General features: G+C 41.3%; 1 protein-coding gene across 2 annotated transcripts in view; it reads left to right on the top strand.

Moving 5' to 3' along the window:
* The window catches only part of LOC143935649 (pre-mRNA-processing factor 39-like), a 103,431-nt gene that overhangs the window by 8,907 nt on the left and 72,574 nt on the right, over nucleotides 1–21,950 (top strand). Inside the window, exons 2-4 of one of the 2 annotated variants that reach the window (XM_077459676.1) lie at nucleotides 6,115–6,311; nucleotides 12,918–13,043; nucleotides 20,667–20,785. In XM_077459676.1, the coding sequence (XP_077315802.1) occupies nucleotides 6,115–6,311; nucleotides 12,918–13,043; nucleotides 20,667–20,785 (442 nt within the window). Of the gene's footprint in view, nucleotides 1–6,114; nucleotides 6,312–12,917; nucleotides 13,044–20,666; nucleotides 20,786–21,950 lie in introns of those variants that run through there. The other variant, XM_077459685.1, reaches the window with a different exon arrangement.

Genomic DNA, 21,950 nt, shown 5'->3' with positions numbered 1-21,950 from the left:
ATGGTCATACACATCGACACGGGTACATGGTCTGATATAGTGGCTGTGCCTATATGAGCGGACCTTAGAAGTTGGAGATGGTGGTGGTCTAAAAAAATGTTATCAATGCGTGAGTACGACTGGTGTGTTTTAGAAAAGTGAGAATAATCCCTGTCTCTAGGGTGGAGCATCCGCCATACATCGATCAATTGTAGATCGAGAAGTTTGCGTTTAAGTGGGGACAAACTTTTAAACGAGATGTGTGAGCGGCCCTGCGAGGTGTCTAAGATGGGGTCCAGCGGCATATTAATATCCCCCGCTAGGATATTTATACCATCGGCAAATTGCGCTAATTTAGAGAGAATCTGGGATAGGAAAGCAGGTTGGTGTCGGTTAGGGCAATACACGTTTGCCAACGTGCAGCGCGTGTTACCCAAAAACCCCTTTAGAAAAAGATACCGACCATGATTGTCCGCTAGCATTTCAACAAAGCGGAAAAGAACACTGCTGCTGAATCCTATGGCCACTCCCTTTGCCTTGTTAGTATCAGACAGGCTGTAGTACCATTGCGGGAATTGAGGGGAGGTCAGATATCAGAGGTCTAAATAGACCCCTGACATCTCCCTTTTGAGACAGGCAAAGGGACTGAGGGCAGAGATTCCCCAGTCAGTGATCACGTGTACATTCAGAAAAGGAAGGAGCCAGTAAATTACATGTTTATCGTCTCGTTCCTCTGCTCTCCATCCTGACAGTTCCAGGACAGGGGGGGACTGGAGGAGGACACCAGGAGCCAGAACAGGACACAGGGGACAGTCGGGGGTGATTGGTGCAGCGGTGTGGGCAGTTACAAGCACCAATCTCACTGTATAGCTTTCAATAATGCAGCTGACAGCCGCGGGAGGAGGAGAAGCGTCTGCTAGTGGCTTTTTTTTTAAAGCTATACAGCAAGATCGGTGCTTCTTACTGCCTGCACGATCATCCGTGAGGCTGCCTGAAACCCCCCCCCCCCTCCACCTGCTATGCTGAGGAAGCTGGCCTGGTGCAACAGGTAGCAGATTAAGCATCGGAGCATTTCCACGATTACAAGTACTCTTGCTAATGCTGGGTATCGGCACCACTACTAGTATCGGTATCGGTGCAACCTTAATATCTATACAAAAATGTTTTGCCTTTCATTTCTATTTTAAACTGAATGGGCTGTTTTACAAGGTGATCATTTACAATTACTTTAAGTATTCTAAAGATACCGTTGAGCACCAGGAGTTCGTAGATGTATTTTATTCTCTTTCACGCTACCATCGAAGCACCAGGGAAGCGAGAGGAGAAATTTGCACGGTGGTATAGTAATGTTTGAGGTTGGGTACTGCCAAGCCTCCTGCTAACCTTCGCCGATATAATACAGAAGCAGTGGATCAGCACGGTCTATGGCTCTACTGAATGAAACAAATCAGTTTACATTGTTCGATTCGCAGTATGTGGTTGGGAATGGAGATCGGTAAGACTGTACGGTAAGGAGCTTTGACAAATAGGTTATGTAAAGTGTATGAATTCTTCCAAACCAAGAGAACTGAAGGGAGGTCAAGGAAGTGAGGTTGCCTAAATTCCTAAAGAGAGAGGGGTAGTCTGCCTGATAGAGGGAGTCATAGGATGGGGTTAGGCAAATGCCAAGGTATGGCAGGGGGTTCTTGGGCATTTTGGCATCAAACAGCTGATTGTTTTGTTCAAGCATTCTCTAAATTCTACCAGGTGGACATTGCAGCCTCATCTAATGCAGCTTCAGATGAAAGGCTATTTTGGCAACTCTTCGAAATACAGGCAGTCCCCAGTTCTCTTTTGATTTCCTGGGCGTGTTAGCGGTGTTGCCCACCCCTCAGCTTTTTGTGTTCCTCAATTGACTAGAAAGAAAATAGGATTTTTGTATCAACTGTAAAATCGTTTTATTGGTTTTCTTGGAGTCCATTGAGGGTCCCATCTACCCCCCCCCCTCCCCCCCTGTTTTTATGATCCTACTCGGGTACTACTCTGCTACAAAACTGAGGCATACTGGTAGCTGAAGAATTTATCCTGAGCTGGCCTACTTTTTTTTCTTGTTTGCCCTTGCCCAGTCCTCCTGTAGGTACAGTGAGTGGAAAAAAATATTTCCCCACTGACAGAGAAATTATCAGTCTATAATTTTAATGGTAGGTTTAGTTTAACAGTGAGAGATATAATAACAACAAATTTTTTTTAGGAAAAAGGATTTTCAAAAAAGTTATAAATTAATTTGCATTTTAATGAGCAAATTAAGTATTTGATCCTCTATTAACCGGTTCCCGACCAGCGCACGCCGATGTACGTCGACAGAATGGCACGGGCAGGCATATTGGCGTACAGGTATGTCCAATCTTCAATGCTGCTCTGCCATCGGGAGCGCGCCGCCACCGGCGCGCTCCCGCGCTGGTCGGGACCCCCGTGAGTCCGGTCGCGGGACCCGCGGACTCGATCGCCGCGGGCATCCCCGCGATCGTCCCACGGGACGGCTGAATGGAGGAAATGCCGTGTAAACGGCATTTCTCCATTCTGCCTAGCAACTAGTGACGCTGATCTCTGCTCCATGTGATTGGAGCAGAGATCAGTGTTCACTAAATGAAAGCCCAACCCCCCCACAGTTAGTAACACACCCCTAGGAACACTTAACCCCCTACACTGCCACCCACTGGTTAACCCCTTCACTGCCAGTGTCATTTACACAGGAATCACTGCATTTATATAGCAGTGATTACTGTATAAATGACAATTATCCCAAAAATGTGTCAAAAATGTCCGATGGGTCCCCCACAATGTCGCAGTCACAATAAAAATCGCTGATCGCCGCCATTACTAGTAAAAAAAAAAAATAATAAAAAATTATTAATAAAAATGCTATAAAACTATCCCTATTTTGTAAATGCTATAACTTTTGCGCAAACCAATCAATAATCGCTTATTGCAATTTTTTTTTACCAAAAACATGTAGAAGAATACGTATCGGCCTAAACTGAGGGAAAAAAATGTTTTTTTATATATTTTTGGGGGATATTTATTATAACAAAAAGTAAAAAATAATGCGTTTTTTTTTTCAAAATTGGCGCTCTATTTTTGTTTATAGCGCAAAAAATAAAAACCGCAGGGGTGATCAAATACCACCAAAAGAAAGCTCTATCTGTGGGAAAAAAAGTACGTCAATTTTGTTTGGGAACCACGTCGCACGACCGCACAATTGTCAGTTAAAGCGACGCAGTGCCGAATCGCAAAAAGTGGTCTGGTCTTTGACCAGCAAAATGGTCCGGTCTGTAAGTGGTTAATCAGCAAGATTTCTGACTCCCAAGTGTCTTCCATATAAGTAACGAGCTGAGATTAAGAGCACTCTCTGCTCAAGAAAGCACATGTACAGGCCCCTCTGAAGTCTGCTAATGAACATCTGAATAATTCAGAGGAGAACTGGGTGAAAGTGTTGTGGGCAGATGAGACCAAAATTTATCTCTTTGGCATCAACTCAACTCGCCATGTTTGGAGGAGGAGGAATGCTACCTATGACCCCAAGAACACCATCCCCACAGTTAAACATGGAGGAGGAAATAGTATGCTTTGGGGGTGTTTTTCTGCTAAGGGGACAAGACAACTTCACTGCATCAAAGGGATGATGGACGGGGCTATTTACCATCAAATCTTGGATGTGAACCTCCTTCCCTCAGCCACAGCATTCAAAATGGGTAGTGGATGGGTATTCCAGCATGAGAATGATCCAAAACACAAGCCAACAAAGGATTGGCTCAATAAGAAGCACATTAAGGACCTGGAGTGGGCTAGCCAGACCTTAATCCCATAGACAATGTGTGGAGGGAGCTGAAGGTTCGAGTTACCAAACGTCAGCCTTGAAAACTTAGGCTACTTTCACATTGAGGCAGTTTTCAGGCGTTTTAGTGCTAGAAATAGCAACTGAAAAATGCCTCCCCAGTGTGAAAGCCTGAGAGCTGTCACACAGGGGCTGTGTGCTTGCAGGGTGAAAATCTTTGGGTGGTGTAGAAGCAACTGTATACAGCGTTACTACACTGCCCCTGCCCATTGGAATGAATGGGCAGTGCTTCAGAAGCGGCACAACACAGGCAGTTTTAACCCTTTCTTCGCCTGTTAGCAGGGGTTAAAAGCGTCCCGCTAACAAAAAGCGCCTCTCAAACAGCAGTAAAGTACTGCTAGTTTTTTTTACCGCTAACAGACCCAGTGTGAAAGCAGCCTTAATGACTTGGAGAGGATCTGCAAAGAGGAGTGGGACAAAATCCCTGAGATGTGTGCAAACATGGTGGCCAACTACAAGAAATGTCTGACCTCTGATTGCCAACAAGGGTTTTGCCACCAAGTACTAAGTCATGTTTTGCAAAGGGGTCAAATACTTATTTTACTCATTAAAATGCAAATCACTTTATAACATTTTTCAAATGCGTTTTTCTGGATTTTTTTTGTTCTGTCTCTCACTGATGACCACTTGCCTACCGCCGCATGCCAATGTATGTCCCTACGTTGGGGACGGATATCGTTATAGCAGCAGCTAGCTGCCATAACCCTGGTATCCCCATGTTCAGCCAGCTGCAAGATAAAAATGGTCATCACTTTTATCGGTGGCGGGAGAGGGCCCCCCCGCCGCAATCTGGAGCCGACGGCAGCGGCGGAGGCGGTCGTGTGTGTCTCCTTGCTAGGTGTGGAGATGAGTGAGGGGAAGATGGCCCCCACTCGTCTCCATACCATAGCTGGGCGGAAGCGATGTCAAAACGTCACTTCTGCCCATACCTCTTTGAGGACTTTTAGACCCCAGATCTCATATTTAAGAGGACCTGTCATGCTTTTTACTTTATTACAAGGGATGTTTACATTCCTTATAATAGGAATAAAAGTGACACAATTAATTATTTTTATTTTTTTAAACAGTGTAAAAATAAAAGGTAAAATAAATAAGAAAACCTTTTTTTATTTTTTTTGAAACACGCCCCATCCCGCCGAGCTTGCGTACAGAAGCGAACACATACGTGAGTAGCGACCACATATGAAAACGGTGTTCAAACCACACATGTGAGGTATCGCCGTGATCGCTAGAGTGAGAGCAATAATTCTAGCCCTAGACCTCCTCTGTAACGCAAAACTTGCAACCGGTAGCATTTTTTAAATGTCGCTTATGGAGATTTTTAAGGATAAAAGTTTGTCGCCATTCCACGAGCGGCCGCAATTTTGAAGTGTGACATGTTGGATATCAATTTATAACACTCTGCAACACACTGCCAATACTCTGCCGTACCCTGCCAATACTCTGCCGTACCCTGCCAATACTCTGCCGTACCCTGCCAATACTCTGCAATATCCAGCCATGCTCTGCCATACCCTGCCAATATACTCTGCCATACCCTGCCAATACTCTGCCATACCCAGCCATACTCTGCAATACTCGGCAATACCCAGCCATGCTCAGCTGTACCCAGCCATACTCAGCCAATATTACAGTGGGGGAGATGACGTGGATATTACAGTGGGGGAGATGTATATTACAGTGGGGAGATTGTAGATATTACAGTGGGGACTATATGGTGGTGGAATTTTCACAGGTTTTTGCAAATTCAATTATTATTTGCTGATCTGAAAAATGATCTGATCCGTGAGTTTTTTGATCCGTTGCAACCCTACATATTAATCAATAGAACGGGGCCCCATGCCAGCCTCTGGTAATATTGCATGACAGCCCCTGGGTTTTGGGGTGCTCTTGAGAATTAGTGAATATCTATTAAGAAACCCATCTGTGTGACTGTAGTAACATCCTTGCTTGTAGTTTATCTATATAGAAGGTTGTATTTGGGATTAGTTCATGATCTGATTTGTAATGATATAACCAACACAAAATGTATGAGCTTTATTTTTATTTTGAAAAATGTTCATTATGCTACACTGAAAATGACTGACTAGGTGGGTCTTTCTTGGTAAAGAAGGGCAGACGTTTGCAGAGCCGTAGGTGCTGTTGAAAATTGGGGATATTTTAGTGTAATTTTACCTTTGCATAACACAGTGTCTAATATTAGAAATGCACAATATAAGTGTAAGTGTTCTGCGTGTAAAGTTATTGCCCTTCATCTCCAGTGAATCCCCCTACATATGATTTGTCCACCACGGACTGCGATGTTCTGACCACAGAGGACTGTAGTGGCAGTGATGAGGAATCCTGTGGTGTGGAAAGTGGTATGCCTCCTGAATTCAACACTTTCTGGAAAACAGTGATGTGGAAGCCATTCAATTTCCATGCTTGGACTAAACTGGTAGCATATGCAGAAAGCGAGGTAAAGACCTAATGCCTTTTTTATCATTGCTGATTTTGCATTAATTTTTTTAAAGGTGTATACAGAAACTTTAATCATGTTTTTTTACTTGTGTTCTCTTTGTATCTCCTTTTCAGACTCTTGTTTGTTGTTCATTTTTTTAACATCAGGCTGTTATTAACATTATCATTAGCCACCTAGTGTGGGCAAGCGTGTAATGTTGGCACTAAGGATTAGCTCAGGCGTGTTTGCGTTGTCCACGTGCAGAGCCCACCAGGAAGTCTGCACAGCCCTGCGCTAATCACAGGCAGTGAGACATTGCCCCGATGCGCGTCTGCAGAGATCGGGCAATGTCTCACTGCCTGTGATTAGCGCAGCGCTGTGCCGACTTCCTGGCGGGCTCTGCACGTGCACCATGCGAACATGCCTGAGCTCATCCCTAGTTGGCACTGATCTTATCACAGTGGATCGTACACAAGGAAGTTGATTTACTAAAGCTGGAGAGTGCAAAATCTGGTGCAGCTGTGCATAGAGATTAGTCCGCTTCCAGGTTCTCTTGTCAAAGCTTAATTGAACAAGCTGAAGTTAAAGGTTGATTGGCTGCCATGCACACCTGCACCAGATTTTGCACTCTCCAGTTTTAGGCTGGGTTCACACTGGTACGTCAAACGCTGCGACATTGGGAGCTTATGTCGCATGACGTGTGAAAATCAATGTTTCCCTATGGGAGCCATTTTAACTGGTCTGACACAAGTCGATCCGACTTTGAAAATGCTCCTTGCAGTAGTTTGGTCTGACTTTTATTATACTTCAGCCCATTGAATATCACTGAAGTCAGATCAAAGTCGGATTGCCATCTTGACTAACCCGACTTTGGCATGTGACGTGTGCTCTGATGAGGATCTTGAAGGAGAACTCTATGCCAGATGAAAAAAAAAAAAGGCATGAGTTTCCCTCCAAGAGCATACCAGGCCCTTCTGTCTGGTATGGATTTTAAGGGGAACCCACACGCCGAAAAAGCGGTGTTGGGGCCCCCCCCAAAATCTACACCAGACCCTTATCTAAGCACACAGCCCGGCAGGTCAGGAAAGGGGGTGGGGACGAGTGAGGCCCCCCCCTCCTGAACCGTACCAGACCGCATGCCCTCAACATGGGGGATGGGTGCTTTGGGGCAGGAGGGCTATGACTAAGCAACAATGATGTTGTGAAACGCATCAGCTGTTTGTCCTGCTTATGTTGTCGAATGAACATTGACTTTTCATTACAATAAAGGCTTTTATCGGAGTGTGGCTGTCCAGAATCCATTTCTTCAATATTACAGGTGCTGAGCCTGCACCTGGCTTCCACTTTGAGGAGGGCATTTTCTTCAATACTCCACCTGGAACGGTTCACCCTTTTGTCCTAAAGATTCATACCAGACACAGTACCTGGTATTGTCGGGGATCAAAGTCAGATTCCTGTTCATTGAAGGTCGACACATGTCGGACTTCAAGTTGCAGGGCAAAGTCGGAACCAAAGTGGTACAACTGTCATATCATACCAGTGTGTATCGGCCTTAGATCCCTTTCACACTGAGGCGCTTTACAGGTGTGTTTGTGCTAAAAATAGCACCTGTAAAGTGCCTCTCAAACCACTCCAGTGTGAAAGCTTGAGGGCTGTCACACTGGGGCGGTGCGCTTGCAGGACAGGAAAAAAAGTCCTGCAAGCAGCATCTTTGGAGCGGTGGGGGAGCAGTGTATACACCGCTCCCTCACTGCCCCTGCCCATTGAAATGAATGGGGAGTGCTGCTGAATTGCCTGCAAAGTGATTTGGCAGTGCCGCAACACGGGAGCTTTTAACCCTTTATTCGGCCGCTAGCAGGGGTGAAAAGCACCGCTTTAAGAGTGGTAAAGTGCCGCTAAATCTAGCAGTGTTTTACCGCTACTGCCCCAGTGTGAAAGGGGTCATAGTAAATCAACCCCATGGAGTTTTTGTGAGGTTTTTGTTGTCCCTTTAGCAACTAGTTGTCTTCTCCCTGTCAAGATGTTAGGGTAAACCTAACAACAAATGGTTGCTATACTATGATATAGATACTTATTTTAGAAGGAATAGCGGTTTTTGTTTTCCATAAATTTATAGCAGTTAAAATTGACAGGATGTTTGTTGGGAATGTGGCTTAATAATGTGTTCACTGCTTTCCAATGTCCAGTCATATGACAATGGTAACTACAGTCATGAGCAAAAATATTGGCACCCTTTGCGCTGCAGAGTATTGAACTGGCCAGCAATGAGTCCAAATCTAAATCCCATAGAGAGATCTCAAACCAGCAGTTGGAAAAAGGAACTCTTTGCATCTGAGAGACTTGGAGCAGTTGGCGACAGAAGACTGGTCCAAAATTCCAGTAGAGAGATGTAATAAACTCATTGATGATTACAGGAAGCGATGATTTCAGTTATTTTTTCCAAGGGGTGTGCTACCAAATATTAAATTAAGGGTGCCAATAAATTTTCCCAGTCCGTTTATGGAGTTTTGAGTGAAATGTGTCATATTTGGTGTTTTGTTTCTCCGCTTTTTTGTTATACCAATACAAACAAAATAAACATGAGAATGCTTAAACCTTTGTAATTGAAACCATTTTCTGAGCAAGGTGGTGCATTATCTGAGAAGAAATGCAGGGGTGCAAATATTTTTGGCCATGACTGTATATGCTCAAAAGACATCATTGTGTGTGTGTGTGTGTGTGTGTGTGTGTGTGTGTGTGTGTGTATATATATAATTTTGCCTGTTAATCCAAGCCTTATCCATGTATAGTACAGTGCCCTAAAAGGTATTCATATCCCTTGAAATTTTCCACATTTTGTCATGTTGAAACCAAAAACGTAAATATATTTTATTGGGATTTTATGTTATAGACCAACACAATGTGGCACATAATTGTGAAGTGGAAGGAAAATGATAAATGGTTTTCAAGATTTTTTTTACAAATATCTGAAAATTGTGGCTGCATTTGTATTCAGCCCCCTTTACTCTGATATCCCAACAAAAATCTAGTGGAACCAGTTGCCTACAGAAGTCACCTTATTAGTAAATAGAGTCCATCTGTGTGTAATTTAATCTCAGTATAAACACAGCTGTTCTCTGAAGCTCTCAGAGGTTTGTTAGAGAACCTTAGTGAACAATCAGCATCATGAAGGCCAAGGAACAAACCAGATAGGTCAGGGATAACGTTGTGGAGAAGTTTAAAGTGGATGTAAACCCTCTCCTATATCCAGCGAAGTGAACAGCCTCAGATGATACACAGGGATGAAACAAATCTCCCTACATAAGTTTTACATGTATATCTGCTGTCTTCAGCTTCCTATATTCTTTACAAAGTGAACATCATGATAGAATATTTACTTCCTCGTTCAGCAGTGGGAGGGGAGTCTGGGCATACAATGTGTGACAGCTGTTTGGAGGAAAGGCACCCCTCACCACACAGGCAGAGGAAAAAAGACACATGCAGAGCTGTGCTGTGAATAGCTCTCTGCTAATCTATTTATAGCAACCTCCCTGACACAAATTTTCAGGTGCGTTTATCTCCTGTGTTGGAGAGCTTGTCATTGGTTATCATGCTGATAACAGAGAAATGAAGCAGCAGAAAGACATAGGACTTAGAGCTTTGAAGAGACAAGTAAACACTACAGATATATGTGCCCAGGTCAAATTTCATCAGGTTTACATCCACTTTAAAGCAGGGTTAGGTTATAAAAAATATCCCAAGCTTTAAACATCTCACAGAGCACTATTCAGTCCATCATCCGAAAATAGAAGAATAATGGCACAATTGCAAACCTACCAAGACACGGCCGTCCACCTAAACTGACAGGCCGGGCAAGGAGAACATTAATCAGAGAAGCAGCCAAGAGGCTCACGGTAACTCTGGAGGCGCTGCAGAGATCCACAGCTCAGGTGGGAGAATCTGTCCACAGGACAACTATTAGCCGTGCGCTCCGCAAATCTGGCCTTTTATGGCAAGAAGAAAGCCATTGTTGAAAGAAAGCCATAAGAAGTCCAGTTTGCGAGAAGCCACGTGGGGGACACAGCAAACATGTGTGAGAAGGTGCTCTGGTCAGATGAGACAAAAATGTAACTTTTTGGCCTAAAAGGAAAATGCTATGTGTGGCGGAAAACTAACACTGAACACACCATCCCCACCGTGAAACATGGTGGTGGCAGCATTGTGTTGTGGGTATGCTTTTCTTCAGCAGGAACAGGGAAGCTGGTAAGTTAATGGGAAGATGGATGGAGCCAAATACAGGGCAATCTTAGAATAAAACCCGTGAAGCCCCATACACACTGATTTTCAAAACAGATTTTCTGCTGAGTTTTTCCTTCAGATTTACCAAAACCTTATAATATGAGGTCAAACCTTAGGAGTTTCAATGTGTATGCAATCAGACAGGCCCTTCTACTACATGGTTTTGGTAAATCTGAAGGAAAAACTCAGCAGAAAATCTGATAGTGTGTATGGGGCTTTAGCGTCTGCAAAAAACTTGATACTGGGGCGGAGGTTCAGCTTTCAGCAGGACAATGACCCTAAACAGCCAGAGCTACAATGGAATGGCTTAGCTCAAAGCATACTCTTGTGCTAGAATGGTCCAGTCAAAGTCCAGACCTAAATCCAATTGAGAATCTGTGTCAACTCAAGACTTGAAAATTGCTGTTCACAGACGCTCTTCATCCAATCTGACAGAGCTTGAGCTATTTTGCAAAGAAGAATGGGCAAAAATGGCACTCTTTAGATGTACAAAGCTGGTAGAGACATCTCCAAAAAGACTTGCAGCTGTAATTGCAGTGAAAGGTGGTTCTACAAAAGTATTGACTCAGGGGGGCTGAATACAAATGTATGCCACACTTTTTCAGATATTTATTTTGTAAAAAAAAAAAAAAAATGTGAAAACCATTTATCATTTTCCTTCCACTTCACAATTATGTACCACTTTTTGTTGACCTATCACATAAAATCCCAATAAAATACATTTTACGTTTTTGGTTGTAACATGACAAAATGTGGAAAATGTTTTTTATGGGCATGGATACTTTTTCGAGGCATTGTATGTATTCTTGCTTGTCAGTACACATTTGGATTCATATTTTGCCTGGTTTAAAGTGTATACATAAATTGAAATGAAAAAATGCACCGCGTTCAAAACAATGTTAATCCTAAACGAATATAACAACACTACCATTTCTGCTACTTTGTGACCAAAATATACTCAAAGGTGAAAAATCTTCAGTAAGAATCCAATAATATTCCACAGTAGCACAAATGTTACAAAAAACAAAAATGGACTGTCATAAACTAATATGTGATTAATAAAGCATTAAAGTGCTTAAAACTGTGCTTCCTGTCTTCTAACTGGAGATGATGCACCATATGTCCACCTCCAAAATGAAAACGCAGGTCCCTCTCCCTCTCAAATTATTAGCCACCAATTGCCCCATCACCAGTAACTAGCAGAACCAGCAAATTGAAGGTAATCCTCTCCTTTCTCCCCCTTTTTTTTTTATTTCATTTTTTTTATTTTATTTTTTCTTATCTTTTTTTATATTACTCCTTTCTCTAATGCGCTTTTAGTGAAATAATCTAAATGCACTAGGATATCCTTGGACTGAATACTATTTTCTAGGTATGGAAATATCAAATCTATTGCAACTATTCGGAATATCTTGAGAAAGTGCGTTCAGATTATTTCACTCAATGTGCATTAGGGAAAGAAGTAACGAAAAAAGATAAAGAAGAAAAAAAAGGGGAGAAAAGAGATGATTACCTTCAGTGCCGGTTCACATTATTGCGATGGTAGACATTGCATGTAATTCGTAGCGCCACTGCTGTTCACATTACATGCGATGTCTGTGCGGTGCGATGTTAGCCATACAGACAGTATGGCTGATATCGTACCGCATTCGGTCCAAACGCGCACAGGACCCTTTTTTTCTTTTCGGACCAGAATCAGATTGCATGTGTGTTCACACATATGCGATCAGATTCATGTCCAAACTGTCAGTTTGCAGTGCGATATGCAAGCTGAAATGGGGGTGTCGTTAACATTTAATGACACTCCCCAGCAGTTTGCATATGGCAGTGTGAACTGCCGTGCGTGTCGGGTGCGATGTTGGAACCTGCAGTTGATTCGCAGGGTTCTCGCATCGCATCTAGTTTGAACCGGCACTCAATTTTCTGGTTCTGCTAGTTACTGGTGAAGAGGCATGTGGTGGCTATTAATATGGGAGCCGTACTAATGAATTAGAGGTGGTCTTTTGAATTTCTCAGGTGGAGATTTATACTCAAGCATTATTGACAGTCATAAGAATGAGTGGCAATGAGGCCCAGTGAGTGATATACTAAAGGGAAAGGGGTCTGAACTTTTACTTTGGTGGTGGACATATGGTGCATAATCTCCAATGAGAAGAGACAATGCACAATTTTTGTAGCACTTTTATGGACATTTGCTTTACTCGCAGATTAGTTTGACAATCTGTTTTTTTTTGTAACGTTTGCACTACTGTGGAATATTATTTGATTATTACAGATTGTTCACCTTTTGGGTATAAAGGGCATGCATAGTTGTGAGTATAGCCATCTTTTATTTTCTTCCCACAGAAACACCTGCCAGCATGTAGAAAAGCTTATGATGCGTTCCTCACATATTTTCCTCTTTGTCACATCTACTGGAAGAAGTATGCTGACCTGGAGGAGCATTATGGTAATAAAGGAGAGACAGAAAAGGTATTTGTGACTGGAGTATCAAAACCATAAAGTTTATGCACCACATAAATGTAAATGGAATAAGCCAACATAGACATTACATTCGCTGTACTTACATCAAAGATTGCGTTGTTATTGAGTCTTTACTTTCTATGCAGGTTACATTCATTGCTAAATATCATCTATTTGGTTGAAAAGCATTGACAAGTTTGTAGGCAGGAAGAAATATTGTTGAGGTTAGATTTTCTTCCAGTTTCCTAACACCATACCAATGGAGTTTATGCATGAAAAATGAAATTCTACTTTTATATGGGGTACCTGAGTGTAGTGGCAGAAAACAGCTATATATCTTTTACTTGTATACAAACATAATTACCCAAAGAAAGGCAATCTCAGCTTTGATTTTGTGATGCTTAGACACAGCCTCCATTTCTACAGTTCATTAGGCAGGCAGACTTACACAGAGCTTATACAAGCTGCAAGAACAATTTAGAAAATAGTTTTTGATCATTGGAAATTGAAGGGGTAAATCAGCCAGTGAAGTCTGAGTGAGCACGTAATATGTTATTGAATGAACACACTGATTTGACAATGGAAAGTGCGTGCAATGTCACTTTATTCAAAGAAAGTCACATAAAGAACACTTACCGTAGATCTCTCACTTCCAGTGATCTTTGGTCAAATATTTGCCCATCTGCCAGCCAAAAATAAGCTTGATGAAAGCAAAAGATGCATATGATTTTAACTTGGGATTGTTGATACATTTTTCTTCTTTCTTTAAAAATAATAATTTATGTCTGGGGCAGTTGGGGGCGCTTGTTATTCCAATGGAGATTTTGAAGTTGGCTGTAATATCTCCATGTAAGCAGGACCCAATATTTGTCTTTCTATGTGAAGCCCTTACCCATACAGCTGCGATTGTCGTGAATATCATGATTGGTACCCATGCTGGAACAGGTCATGCAAGAGCATGCTCCTTCCCCTTTGTTTCTTGGAGTCGGGTTTAATTCCACACATAAATCAAATCCCACAAAATTGTTCCTAAACGAGCATTAGTTTGTTATACTCTGTAGCTACTCAACACTGACCTTTAAGACTTCTTGGAAGTGTGTGTGTTAACAGTTCTTTTAATTAGTGTTATTACAGCAGCTTTTCACCAGATTCCATAGAAAATGCGTGCAGTAAACCACTTTGCAGTAATGTGTGTTTCCATGCATTTTCAGATGCTTTTTATTTTTGCAACATAGCGAGTTGATTCAGAAGAAGCTACAAAATGTTCTCAAGTATTTGTTTTGAAATTTACAGCAATGTTCAGGGCTGTATAGCTGGAGAGTCTTCATCGGCATATGCACACTTAAGCACCGGCTCGTATGTAGTAGAGGACAATGCTTCTGCACTGCAGTTCATTACAGTGTACGTGCTAGTCTAGGTCAGTGTTTCTTAACTCCAGTCCTCAAGGCACCCCAACAGGTCATGTTTTCAGGATTTCCTTCAGATGAAACGGCTGTGGTAATAAGGCAGTGAAACTGATCAAATCACCTGTGCAAAATAATGGAAAGCCTGAAAACATGACTTGTTGGGGTGCCTTGAGAACTGGAGTTGAGAAACGCTGGTCTAGGTAGTGGTTCCAGTCAGATTAAAGTAGGGGGCTTCTTAACCTTGTACCCAAATTGTTCCGAACATTTCATTTCCTCACCCAGGCTGTGTTGACAGGGGCAGGTAGGATGATCATAGCCAACAGTAAGACACACGAGACTTGCTTACTACTAGAAGGGGAGCAAATGCACTATGGTGGCAATGATGAAGAGGCTGTATGAGTCTGCAGGTCGTTGTCACCAAAGAGGGGAGAGTTGTTAGTGAATGGCATCATTTACAGGTGTTTTCTCCTAAAGGAACGTTCCAATGAACAAAGGGCAAAGAGATATTTAAAAAATTGTTAGGGTTCGGTCAATTCCCAGTGTTTATGCGGCATGTATTCAGCATTTTTAAAGCCTCATAGCTGCCCTTCAACACCTGCCATGAATATTACAGTGACCCCAAACAGTGCTGCTCACACATGATTGGTAGCATGTTTTGTTAAAAATTAGCAGGCATGTCCGTTTCATGAGACCTGATATTTGTCAGACACCTCCATTGATTTCAGTGATAATGCTCTGTAACTGCACTTTAACATTACCTATAGCATGTATAGCGTGCTTGTGAAGTATTTAGTGTTACGTAGGCACTGGAGGAGAGATAGTGGAGGATCCAGTATCCCAGAATGTACTGGGAAATAATAAAAGAACTGGGACAGAGCAGCTCTAGCCACTTCCCGTTTGTACAGAACGGCTTTGTGGTAACAACATTTGCAGGCAAAAGCATCAAGCCAGCCAGCAATACTGACCATGCCGGGCTGGGGCTGAGGCACTGAGCATTACTGCCAGTGGCAAAGCTTTATCTTTCAGCAAACCTGAGCTGGACCAAGCCGAGGGTCAAAAAGATGAAAATATTGGAATCCATCTTGCACTTCTGCCTAGCAGCACTAGGGTGTTTGAATTCCAACCATAACACCACCTGCCTGGAGTTTGCATGTTCTCCCTGTGTGTGGGTTTCCTCTGGGGACTCCAGTTTCCTCCCACACTCCAAAGATATTCTGGTAGGTTAAACTGGCCCTAGTATGTGTATGTATGAATGTGAGTTAGGGAGCTTAGATTGTAAGCTCCTTGAGGGCAGGGAGTGATGTAAATGTACAATATGTATATGTAAAGTGCTGCGTAAATTGACAGCACTATATAAGTACCTCTGATAAATAAATCTTGAAGAGAATTCACAAAAATGTCCATCACACCACATGCTAATTAGGCCTTTAAATAGATAATTTCTTCTATATCACGTCCCCTGCAAGCACTTCCCACTAGAAAAGCAACACTTTCATGTGCATTTATCAAGTATTCGTGAAGATTTTTAAACGTTTCAACAACACAATGAAAAATGCATGATAAACAAGTCATAAATGCTAAAGCCTCATTAATGAGCATTGCTTCCTTCTTTATAATCAACACACATATAAACAAACCCTTAGGATATATATGTTTTTTAGAGAAGGGGGTTTATTGACACTTAAAAGGAGTTGTGTGAGCTGCCAATGCCAACATGTTTTTCTGAAAATGCTAACGGTCTGGCTGTCATAGTAGTTTAAATGCTCTCTGGCCCTGAAAAAGTATGCAAATTCTGGATTCATATTGTACTTGTAGCAGGGCAGTGACTCAAAGTATTTAGACCAGAGGCAGCTAGGCATTTGACCATTACAAAAGAAAGACCACCTTGACAGCTCCAGTATTCCATTACATTCCTTTTACAGCTCCAAACGTGCACCCAGCTTCTCTTCTCTGCAGATCATGTTCTCTTCCACTGGGCTTCTAATACTGCCACTTCATATTTTCTCTCCATTCAGTACACTCTGACATTGCAGATATTACACTAATGCTGTGTCTGCCTGCAGTTACAAACACAATGTAGCTGCATCAGTTGCAGAACGAGTTATGGAATTGAACCGAGTCTTGGAGACATTATACAGTGTGCAGCTTCTTCAGGGACCGTGAATGAATGGACTTTCTGAAAATATGAAAACAATTATGTTGTAAAAATATTTGAATGTTTGTCCTCAGATGTGTGTAAATTCAGAGGTTTTTTTTTCCCCTGTTGTTGGGTGAGTGTTCCTTTAGTCATTGTACATGCTATATATGTGTATGCCTGTCTGTTACATGACTTATATTTGGTGGCTGGGTGGTTTGTCCTCTTTATTTAAATTTCAAGGATAAGCTTGACTCTCACAAGCGACATGTTCTGCTTGTAATTTGTGTGTTTACCTTGTATTTGCATGGAATTCCTCTGAATGATTCACTTTCCTCTCATACTACAAAAACTGATAAGGAGGTCAACTGCTGCATGGCCAAACAGATCATATAGTGTGTGTGTGTGTGTGTGTGTGTGTGTGTGTGTGTGTGTGTGTGTGTGTGTGTGTGTGTGTGTGTGTGTATTTGTAAATGTGGAGTAGGGATTTTAGACTGTAACCTCTTTTCGGGGCAGGGTCTGATGTGATTGGTTATATGTACTCTGGAGACACTATTTAAATATGGTAAATAAAGGATACCAAAAAATAATGGCTGTGTGTAAGTGCTGTATAAACCTGTTGTAGAATTTATTATATACTCACACTTTGAAACCTTCATTTTATTTGATTGTGTGTAGTAACAATTGTACAGTTTTAATAAAATATACATATCCTATGTATAGGATGCCTACAGTATTATAAATACTAGGACATGTACATACTAGCAAATACACTAAAAGTTGCTAGCAATAATATTCTATACATACAATCACTTGCAGGTGCACATGGTGTACATACACTGAGGTTAACATTCTCATTATTTCCCTGTACAGGGGACAAATTCAGTAAGGCATTTGTGACACATTTCTGGCATTGTGGATGTAGTCAGAAGCCTTGTGCCGAATTCATGAAACCCGCGCAACGGTTTCATTTTTGGTACCCACATGTGCTTATTTGACATGCACTTCCTATTTAATTGATGCAGCTCCTGTTCATTTTAAGGCCCCTTTCTCACATGTGGACATTATGTCCGTATTTCATCCATCCGTTTGCGGATGAAATACGGACATACATGCATCCCTATGGGATAGCAGGTGTCTGCGGATGAACATCCGCAGACACCCGATATCGTCCGCCTCCGCTATTGTCCAATTCTGCAGACAGAGGAAAATCCTATTTTTCTATCCTTCTGCAGAGGGGACAACGGAGCGATCCCCGCTGAGCAAGTGGATCATCACGGGGTGGATCATTACTGATCCGTCCCGTGTGAAAGGGGCCTAACTGTCTGTTGCTATTGTTGCAACAAATGCATAAAGAAAAGCCACTGTATCGGTGATGAGAAAAGTGGACGTAGAATGTAAACAAGTCCTGTTGCATGTTGGAGTTGTAGCACAGGTGCAAGAATTGTGTCACAGAATTTTTTTTTGTTTGAGACCGTTCTGCTATACACCTTTTTCGAAACGCACGTGAATCTGACAGAAGTTGCGTACCACTGCAAATCATATTTCTAATGAATATTTGAACGTCACAGATTGCTATTCAGACATGTTTACCCTAAAGCTGTATTCCAGGCAGGTATAAAGACACAAATTAATGTAGCTTTATATCATAAACTTTTTTTTTTTATTCAAGCAGTGTAAGTACAGTAAGTTCCCTACTTGTGAACGCTCGTTCGTAAAAGGCTAACTTGTTTGTAAGTCCAATAAAGATCAGTGCTTGCATACAAAGGCTGCGAAGGCTGATCAGTGTGTTCCGGCAGGGGGAGTTCCCCTGTCAGAACACAATAGCACAACTGGGGAAATTGCTGCACCAACATAGCTTGTGTTGGTACAGCGATCTGTTCATTTTTTCATTCAGCCTGTTGGGTTGAATGGGGAAAAAAAACTGTGCAAACACATGTTCACATCTTTTAAAGTTCACAACTGAAAGGGTCTTATGTAAGGGACATACTGTACCTGAATTTGACTTGATATCAGCTACTTGCAGCCTCTGTACAGTCTGTACAGCAGAACTCAAGGGAGTAGAGAAGATGCATCAGGTTTACTACAGTGCAAGGAGCATGCTGATAGGAAAGAGCAAAGCCACGGAGAGCTCATCTGTGTGATGCTTCTCCTTTCACTGCCCATCTTACTGCCCATTTATAATGACATCTGAAAGTCCATGGGATTTACTGTTTTAGGCAGCAAGTGAACATGTCTTCCCTGAAGTTGATGTGTTGAAAGCAGAAAAAAATGGGCATCACAATTTGTTGTGTATGCTGTTGCATAGCCGCAGACTGGTCAGGTTGCCCATGCTGAACTGTGTCCGTAGTCCTGTTCACTGAGTACTGTAATACAGGTTTACATGGCTAGATAGATATATTAAAAGTAATAATTATACACCAGTAAGCATTCAAACCACTCCATAATGCGATTATACCACAAAATGAAGACTTTTAATTGCCACTTGAAAATACTGAAATGCCCACACTTTATTTCCTTCAAAGACATTATCCACACTAATTAAATTGAAGGGCATTATGTGCATGCAAAGAAATCATGCGCACTCGCTTACAGTCCATAGCCACCCCCACTTGAGAGGTTGCGCCGTTTTCTTCAGTGTGCTTTTATGTGAAATCTGAACAAGCTGGGGAGTTCCTGGAGGGCTGGATGGGCTTAGACGCTCCTTTTGACATCTGCTCTGCAACCATCAAGATGGTGATTTACAAGGGGAGAGACATCCTCAAAGAAAAAAGGCAAGTCTTATATTTAGTTGGTGTACTGAATTATTTTACTACTGTATTTAAGAAATACAAAATATAGTAAAATATAATATTGCAGCTTCTTATAGAGGTTTTTAGAATGTTTTTAATATAAATTGATATTTGTAACAATATAAGATATATTTGAGTACAGGCTATATGTAAGTTGGAAAAATGAATAGCAGTCGGGGCAAATGGGGTCTATTTTTATTTAAAAAAATTGCTATGCGATTGTATCAGCATTTGCACACACATTGTGAATAATACCCTTGCAAATGTTTTTAATGCATGAAACTTCCACTCAGATCACCTAGGGCAGTGATGGGAACCTTGGCACCCCAGATGTTTTGGGGCTACATTTCCCATGATGTTCATGCACTCTGCAGTGTAGCTGAGCATCATGGGAAATGTAGTTCCAAAACATCTGGCGTGCCAAGGTTCGCCATCACTGGCCTAGGGGATCCTGACTCCCAAACAAAAAATAATGTGCCAAAAGTTGGGGGGGGGGGTGCAACTTCCACTTCTGGATGAAGTTCCGCTTTAAGTTTTCTTTTGCAGGGCAAATTTGGCAAATTCTGCTGTCTAATTGAATGTAATTAGAATAAGTTACCTATTGTATATGTTGTTGTTGTTTTATGGATTTCTTCTGGGAATATAAATAGTACTGGATATAGCATATTCTAAGTACATTCAATCCTTAAAGAACATACCTTTAAAAACATTTGATCCTAAGAGGAAATACTCTAAGAACATTCAATCAGAAGAGAAAATACTTTAAAAACATTACATTTTTCTCCATTTGTTCACATGCCACTGCTTTATACATTGAGCATAAAATCCCTAAAATGAATAAGCAAATGCTGGTTTAGTCACACAGAATGAATGTACATGCAGTTTCTATGGACAAAAAGCTAGGCAATTTTTTTTTTATAAATAGACCCATACGTTTACAGCTTATGCTTTAAAACTGCACTAATATGGTAAGATTTATGAAACTGAAGCAAAAAGCTAAAATATTAAACTTCCAAAATAATCGTTGTGGTCCACCCTCATATTATTCTTGGCTACAGTATTCATATATCAAACCATAGATTTCTTTTTTAATCGTTGCATATGGTAATTCAATTTTTTTTTGTTTCAAATTATTCAGTCTATTTAGGATATTTATATATTTTTTAAATGTGTGTTATCCACAAAGTGAAAGTTGCAATATAAGTGCAAATCTCAAAAACAAGGCAAGTTACATTGCCAATTTCTGCTAACACTTGTTTTTCACTTCTAAAATAATAAGTAACATTTTTATTCTGTGCAGATCTTTGAGCGTGCTGTGAAGGCCAACCCACTTAATGTCAACATGTGGACCAACTACATTCAGTTTCTGAAGAAGACTATGAACATGGATTTGCCAAAATCTGTTGACAAGTTACGAGGGTAAGACTGATATGACGCTGTTTTTATTCTGGAGTTAAAGAGTAACTGTACCTTTGTTGAGAAAAAACTTCCCCTCTGGGTGATTTATGTACATTACAAGGATCTTAACAAACTTGGTTGCAGACTACTACCTTTTGTTGTTCTGAATAAACAGCTATTTGTTTGTCTGTGTCTATGTGCAAAAGCGAATGTAAATCGGAGAGACTTTATAATGATCAGCTGCTACATTTGTTCTAATGGGTTGTACATGGAAAGTGGCAGGGTCTTCATTCCTTTAGACGTGATTTCCCTTCTTACCAAAAAGTTTGTTGCAGGGGATGCCCAAAATCTGACTTGCATCTTGTAGTGCAAATGTCCTGGAAAATCGGTAAGCCAATCATACAAGCAGGAAGTGACATTTCTGAGGGGCATTCTATACACCATCTGTGTACAGAACACCTTCAGGTTACCATATTGCATTTCAATTTACAGAAAATGACAGAGCTGCAGATTTAAAAGGAAATGTATTTTTTAATAACATTTAATTACAATATGACTTGTGTAGTTATTGTATATGCTATATTATTATTTTTTTCCTGCCAAAGAGCAGTTACCCTTTAGGCGTGACTTGGGCGATGAGGAAATCTATTAATTATTTTGTTGGTATGCCCAAGGACAATAGATTAGATTATGCATGTTTTTCTTTTATTATTGTTATAGACTCTAGAAATAGTTTTGCTGCAGGTTACAGATTTCCACATTTAATGTCCCTTAAAATAGTTTGTTTTGGCCAAGTTAGCCCAAACTATTTACTGCACTAACAGATCCAGTTGCAGGGAGGGCTTATTTACTTTGTGTAACATCAGCTACATAGAGTATACAGCACTGTGTGTGAGTAGTGGGATGGGGACTTTCCATCCCACTACCAGAAAAAACAAGAGTTGGGCTGGGTGCTGCTTAGCCGTTCATGGAAAGCTTTGTATTCTATGAATGAATACAACGTTTCCTCTGATTGGCTGAGGCAGAGATTTTGATTTCATCTACTCACCTCATCGACTGACCCCCATCCCACTGCCAGAACACAGCGCTGTTAACTGTATGTATCTAAGGCCACATACAGTTAATATAGTGCACCCAGTAATAGCATTTCTAAAACCGCTCACCTGTAAAATCATTTTCTTTGAAG

This window comes from Lithobates pipiens, unplaced genomic scaffold (assembly GCF_037356315.1).
Source record: "Lithobates pipiens isolate NorthernLeopardFrog02 unplaced genomic scaffold, aLitPip1_a1.2 Scaffold_10, whole genome shotgun sequence".
NCBI lineage: Eukaryota > Metazoa > Chordata > Amphibia > Anura > Ranidae > Lithobates > Lithobates pipiens.
Note: the sequence above shows the minus strand (reverse complement) of the source record. Positions and strands in the feature narration are given on the sequence as shown.